The sequence below is a fragment of the Myxine glutinosa genome, chromosome 4, assembly GCF_964187855.1.
Source record: "Myxine glutinosa chromosome 4, kmMyxGlut1.1, whole genome shotgun sequence".
Classification (NCBI taxonomy): domain Eukaryota; kingdom Metazoa; phylum Chordata; class Myxini; order Myxiniformes; family Myxinidae; genus Myxine; species Myxine glutinosa.
Window position 1 is genome coordinate 41,985,079 of NC_136264.1, and position 7,715 is coordinate 41,992,793.

General features: G+C 37.8%; 1 protein-coding gene across 1 annotated transcript in view; it reads left to right on the plus strand.

Annotated features, from left to right (window-relative positions):
- Nucleotides 1-7,715, plus strand: part of TMEM201 (transmembrane protein 201) — a 244,291-nt gene that overhangs the window by 43,404 nt on the left and 193,172 nt on the right. Inside the window, exon 4 of the mRNA XM_068112233.2 lies at nt 7,142-7,318. Coding sequence (XP_067968334.2) covers nt 7,142-7,318 — 177 coding nt within the window. The remainder of the gene's footprint in view (nt 1-7,141; nt 7,319-7,715) is intronic.

The window sequence follows — 7,715 nt, forward strand, 5'->3', positions numbered from 1 at the left end:
TCATTTTCTTATTGTAGAACATGACTTGCATGATGGAGTTTTATTGTTAAAAACAACTCATTCGCTAAAAAAAAACACGTTTGTTAAACTGTGGTGTCATTATTGTTGAACACCACTCATATTTATTTATTTATTTGTCAAAAATGACAAATGCTCAAAGTGCATTTTGGCCACAAAGGGGCCAATATAACGGACCAGCATAGTAATTTGCACTCACCAGGTCAACACCCTCTCGGGCCAAAAACAAGGCCTGCGATAGACCATGAGACCCTGGCAACCATTCTCATCTCGACGATGATTCTCGTCTCATTGCCGTAAGTTTCCAAGCTCCTTTGTTCACCGGGCATATTTGGAAAGGAATTGGATGCGAGGAGAATAAACAAGGCGTCATTCACACGGGAAATGCATTCTACTTGTGGTCAATCAAAGAGTGTGCAAGTTTTTATTTCTAAACCCCAGGACACGTGGTATCATCGATGTCGAGTTGTTGTTCATCGTGCGAGACATGAGCCGTGCCTTCATCTCACCACCGCATCATCAAAAAGCTTTCTTTGTTTGCCTTTAAGTAATACGCAAAACTTGGCATGGAGCTTTTGGTACTGTTTGGCAAATGATTGGCAGAAGAAGAAAGGCAGGGCTAAAAAGAAAGCGGTGCTTGAAGCAGAAAAGAAAATGGGAGCTGAAAAATATCTCAAACTATTTCAAACGATTCAGAAGTTTCAGGAAGGAAATATCAAATTCCAGTTATTCAAATGTGATCGTTGATGTACTTAGATTTAATGTCGCGTTAATACCCGAAACAACTTTTAACATAGCAATGATTATACACACCGTTTGTGTGTGCGAAGGGTAAAGAAAAGTTAGCTTCAGTGGAACAAAGAAAAATTTTTTTAAATCATGGCGTTCGACCTGATGTTCCTGGCCTAACATTTGTCATGAGGCTGCCACATTCGCCAATTTGCAAGCAGAGGTTGCAATTAAATTAATGTATTTGATGTAGGAATTAATGGAATTTCAAATCGTTGTCCACGTTGTCTCGAGGGCGTTTTTGCTCACTTGTTCGTTTCATGCTGGTTTGCAATGGTCGTGAACTCCAGGTCGTATTTATACCTCGTCCACCAAAGGTGGACAGAGGTTATGTTTTCACCCGTTTGTCTGTGAGCAGGATACCTCAAAATGTGGACAGATTCGGATGGAACTTAGTGGACATGTTGGGTGTATGAGGAGGACTAATCGATTCGATTTTGGTGGAGATCCAGTTCTGGATTCGGATACTATAATTTTTTTAAAAAGTGATTCTTAACCTTTGAGAGATTGGGTCAAAAATTATACATACATATATACAGGGTGTTTCAAAAAGAAACAGAAAACTCAGGAACGTGAACCAAACATTTCTTGAAAGCTTATGACATGGTATTTTCTATCACTGATTGCTTTTGCAAAAAGTCACTGCTGGAGTTGGAGAGAGCCCAAGGTCTGAAATTGGCATTTACGCGAAATCCTTGTAATTGACGTTCTCGATGTGTGCCCCTCCGCGGTTCAGACAGGCATCGATCCTGACTCCAAAGTTCTGTCCAGCTTTCCTGTAGGTCTCGTGTGGCACTGCCTGGAGGTAGTCTGATACCTCCTGCTTCAGATCATCCAGTGTGGCAGGGTGGTTGATGTAGACAGAGCGGTACCCAGGGCAACGAGGCGGTTTCTGAAGAGCTGCTGCAGGAAAGTGATGGTGTCACCAGCTGTATGCGGGGGTGCACCATCCTGCATAAACCAGGTCATGCTGAGCTGGTTTGGGGTGACCTTTTGGGCTAGATCATTATGGAACGTCTGGAGCACGGTCCGGTAGTGCTCACCGTTGATCGTCACCGTCCTGCTGTTATCATTGTCAAACCAGTAAGGCCTTAGCATTCCCCATCTGGCATTGAAGGCGCAGAAGCATGTGACCCTAGGCCCTTTCAGGTACCTCAGTGATCTCAGGTGGTTCTGCCCCCCCAGAAAATGTTATGGTTGTTGATTTAGTCTCATACCACAGAGCCACCACTTTTGTCTTCTGCTTCACTGTCAATGGCATAGTTGAGCTACGGAGCTAGAAATCCCAGGGAACAAATACTACGATAACATCACCAAATCCTGACAAGGGGAAACGGTATAGTAAAAAAACAAAGAAATGGCAGGAAGTCAAAGTTGTATCAATCTTTTTGAAACATCCTGTGTACTTTGATATATATATATATATATATATATATATATATATATATATATATATATATATATATATATATATATATATATATATATATATATGTCACTATATCTCAAAAATTTATGGATGGATTTGGATGAAAGTTGGTGGACAGGCTGCATTTGTAACAAAGTCTAATCGATTCGATTTTGGTGAAGATCCAGATACGATAATTTTTAAATTGTTAAAGGGATTCTTCATCATTGAGAGGAGCCAAAAACTATTTGCAGTATGGCATGATATTTCATATTGCGGATAGATTATGACAAAACGTGGTGGATGAGTTAGTTAGGTGACAAGAACAAGCCGATTCAATTTTGGTTCAGGTCGGGATATAAAACGTAAACTGTTCAGCCTGGCGGAGGTATGCGCTCTATCGAGTGACGTTCTCATGATGTATGAAACAATCTTTGGTGGTTTTTGGTGCAGAATGCACTGAAACAGTCCATTACCATGACCAGGCTGTTGCGCAGAATGTGTAACAATCCGGATAAACGATGAGGGCGCCGTTGTTTTTGGGCTTTGTGTATTGAAGGAGAGCATGAGGTTGGTACGGCAATTTTATTCTTATTTTCGACGCTTAACCATCAAAACTGGAGGTTTTGGCCATTTGGCCAAAACCACAGAACAGATCGGGACACAACATAGCAAAGGGAACAGCAGGAGAAAGGGGAAACGCCAACAGTAGGGCAAAGGGAGAAAGTCGATGGAGATGGACAACCAGGGCATGCAGGTAATGTCATAACGATGACTGGTAGGGGAGAATGCAAGTGATGAACAAGATGAATACGTAAGCAAAATTTTGGGAGGGGTGAGAGGTGGTTTAGCGGGTGTATAAAACATCATGGTTTTTGATGAGGGATGACATGAGATGGTGGTGCACAGCTGTCTTGAAGACCTGGAGGGGTGGTAATTGGGAATTAACTAACAAAAATACGTTTGAAACTTATTTTGATGCTTTTATTATACGTTGGCAGTTCTCAAGGTCGATGGAGCCGTTTTATTTAAGAACATGCAAAAATAATAGTTCAATGCTAAAATGTTATGTAATAATAGCGTATCCCGAGCAAGTTATGCAAGAAGTGACATCAACCCTTGTCAAAGCACTTTCTGTGAAACAGGCGGTGGCCAATTAGACACTTTTGCTGTGCAACATGAGTATATCATGAAGGAGACCATCAAACCATCTGACATTCACATTAGACAGTGTGCACCCTTTGGTGACGCATGTCCTTCAAGGAGTTGAGAAATGGCCATGAATTCATGAACGAGTTCAAAAATGGCCATGCATTTATGCATTAGTTTAAAAATGGCCATGCATTTATGAATTAGTTTAAAATGGCCATGCATTTATGAATTAGTTAAAAAATGGCCATGCATTTATGAATTAGTTTAAAATGGCCATGCATATATGAATTAGTTAAAAAATGGCCATGCATTTATGAATTAGTTAAAAAATGGCCATGCATTTATGAATTAGTTAAAAATGGCCATGCATTTATGAATTAGTTAAAAAATGGCCATGCATTTATGAATTAGTTAAAAAATGGCCATGCATTTATGAATTAGTTTAAAAATGGCCATGCATTTATGAATTAGTTAAAAAATGGCCATGCATTTATGAACTAGTTAAAAAATGGCCATGCATTTATGAATTAGTTTTAAAATGGCCATGCATTTATGAATTAGTTAAAAAATGGCCATCAATTTATGAATTAGTTAAAAAATGGCCATGCATTTATGAATTAGTTTAAAAATGGCCATGCATTTATGAATTAGTTAAAAAATGGCCATGCATTTATGAATGTTAAAAAATGGCCATGCATTTATGAATTAGTTAAAAAATGGCTATGCATTTATGAATTAGTTAAAAATGGCCATGCATTTATGAATTAGTTAAAAAATGGCCATGCATTTATGAATTAGTTTTAAAATGGCCATGCATTTATGAATCAGTTAAAAAATGGCCATGCATTTATGAATTAGTTAAAAAATGGCCATGCATTTATGAATTAGTTAAAAAATGGCCATGCATTTATGAATCAGTTAAAAAATGGCCATGCATTTATGAATTAGTTAAAAAATGGCCATCAATTTATGAATTAGTTTAAAAATGGCCATGCATTTATGAATTAGTTAAAAAATGGCCATGCATTTATGAATTAGTTAAAAAATGGCCATGCATTTATGAATTAGTTAAAAAATGGCCATGCATTTATGAATTAGTTTAAAAATGGCCATGCATTTATGAATTAGTGAAAAAATGGCCATGCATTTATGAATTAGTTTTAAAATGGCCATGCATTTATGAATTAGTTTTAAAATGGCCATGCATTTTTGAATTAGTTTAAAAATGGCCATGCATTTATGAATTAGTTTAAAAATGGCCATGCATTTATGAACTAGTTAAAAAATGGCCATGCATTTATGAATTAGTTAAAAAATGGCCATGCATTTATGAATTAGTTTAAAAATGGCCATGCATTTATGAATTAGTTAAAAAATGGCCATGCATTTATGAATTAGTTTAAAAATGGCCATGCATTTATGAATTAGTGAAAAAATGGCCATGCATTTATGAATTAGTTTTAAAATGGCCATGCATTTATGAATTAGTTTTAAAATGGCCATGCATTTATGAATTAGTTTAAAAATGGCCATGCATTTATGAATTAGTTTAAAAATGGCCATGCATTTATGAACTAGTTAAAAAATGGCCATGCATTTATGAATTAGTTAAAAAATGGCCATGCATTTATGAATTAGTTAAAAAATGGCCATGCATTTATGAATTAGTTAAAAAATGGCCATGCATTTATGAATTAGTTAAAAAATGGCCATGCATTTATGAATTAGTTTAAAAATGGCCATGCATTTATGAATTAGTGAAAAAATGGCCATGCATTTATGAATTCGTGAAAAAATGGCCATGCATTTATGAATTAGTTTTAAAATGGCCATGCATTTATGAATTAGTTTAAAAATGGCCATGCATTTATGAATTAGTTTAAAAATGGCCATGCATTTATGAATTAGTTAAAAAATGGCCATGCATTTATGAATTAGTGAAAAAATGGCCATGCATTTATGAATTAGTGAAAAAATGGCCATGCATTTATGAATTAGTTTTAAAATGGCCATGCATTTATGAATTAGTTTAAAAATGGCCATGCATTTATGAATTAGTTTAAAAATGGCCATGCATTTATGAACTAGTTAAAAATGGCCATGCATTTATGAATTAGTTAAAAAATGGCCATGCATTTATGAATTAGTTTTAAAATGGCCATGCATTTATGGAATTAGTTTAAAAATGGCCATGCATTTATGAATTAGTTAAAAAATGGCCATGCATTTATGAATTAGTTTTAAAATGGCCATGCATTTATGAATTAGTTTTAAAATGGCCATGCATTTATGAATGAGTTAAAAAATGGCCATGCATTTATGAATTAGTTTTAAAATGGCCATGCATTTATGAATTAGTTAAAAAATGGCCATGCATTTATGAATTAGTTAAAAAATGGCCATGCATTTATGAATTAGTTAAAAAATGGCCATGCATTTATGAATTGGTTTTAAAATTGCCATTACTTCATGAGCGATTTTGAGCATTCTTTGTTGCATCCGACTGCTAAGCTGGCAAGGTAGCTTTGAGGTATGCGCAATCACCTTTTGACCTGCGTTTGAATCGTATTGTAATTGGGGGGTGGGGGGAGGAGGGGGAAGTTGGAGGGTAACTGGATTTCCCCTCTCATGACTAATGATGTGCCAGTTTATACAACTCCGTCACCCTGCCTCATTCTACATCCATGTGTTTCATCCCACGTGTGATGTGGTGTCCAACAACATCCAGTCTACCGTGTCTCTACATTTCAAATTGAATGTTCTACTGATGATGGCTGAAGGCTAAAACCCATGAGACTGATACTAAAAACGAAACGAAAGGCTTGCACACTTCCCCCTGGGATTGTTGTGTTTGAAAATATCTATCTCCTGCTTTTTCTTTTCTTGTCCATGTGCTTTTGTTTTCTCATTGGAATCAGCAGTGGCGGTGTCGCTGTTGGAACAGCAGGTGCTCGCTGACCTTAACCCTGCTAATGCTGCCTGAGCCCGTCATGCTGAAAGGTCGCAGGTGTTCAATAAGCCCTGATGCTTTTCTCGGACCACCTATGCCTCCTGTTTGTGCCATGGTATATGCCCGGCTCCAGCTGTGCGCACTCTCAGCTATGACTTGCTGAAAGTTTGCGCAGTTTGGATGACTCGGCATTTCAGTAGCTTTAATAAATCCAGCGGGTGGTTGTTCGGGTTATTCATTTATCATCCCCACACCGAATCAGATGATTGTCTTGTTTAGAGCAGCTGGCATGTATCTTTTGTGAAGTTTATCACATCAGATTAAAACTAGGGCTTGTTATGGTGATTAACATTGTTGTTATTGTTGTGCAGTTTTATTTTTGTTAAAATTATTATTTTGGTGGTAATTTGCTTCGTGTGTGCTGACACAGTACTTCTCACGTTGGGGTGTGGCACCTTTCAAAGTGGAATATTAAGTCAGCTCTTCTATGGGCACTTGCTTGTGCATTTTAAGCATCCGACGTTACCTTTTGAATAGAGGAGGCTGTTTTATGCTGCTATTCACTCTGTATTTTACAATCCTGCATATCATTAGCAGTGAGAGGATTAACTACTAAAATGGAGGATGAATTGGAGACAGATGTCCAAGGACAACAACTCCAAAGGGGAAGTGTGCCTGCAAAAAGCTCAGCATTCTGATCATCATTCATGGATGGGAGTTATTGCCTTCAGCGAGACACACTTTACTTTACAACAGTTTTATATCGATCTGTTTTTTATTTTTAATGTTCCTTATGATCGCTTTCGAATTTTGGCTTTTTGCAGGCCGACTTTGACGCTGAAGCTGAACTTTATCGCCATTACCTGGAGCAGATCTACCGGCTTTGCCAGCCATGCCAAACTGCTGTTGATTATTACATCAAGTACCAAGACCGACACATTCGCAGGCGCTTGGTGAACCTAAACATACCTCTCAGTCTCTACTCCACCATCCATACTCGGGTAACTACTGCACTGCTTGTGTTGTGTTGTCAGTGGATGTTTTTTTTATGCCTCCCGCCCCCCCCCCCACCCCCACTGCCCCACCCCTGGTAATCCATCGGATATATGTATCTATATACAGACTTGGCATTTAAGATGGAATTTTTTTTTTTCTTGACTTGGGTTTACTTTCTTAACTCAGTATATCAATCTGGTGAGTTTCTTTTACACTTTGGTGATTTATTTGTTAAAAGAACCATGTCACTGATTGTCTGTCGCAGCAAGAAGTCAACAACAGGATTATATCACAGGTGGCGTGGCAAAATGTACGGACAGGTGCATTTGATGATTGGCTTCACAGTAGGGTATACAAGGGTTGTTGCGTTCTGTAGTAGTGGAAAACAACTGCTGCACGTCT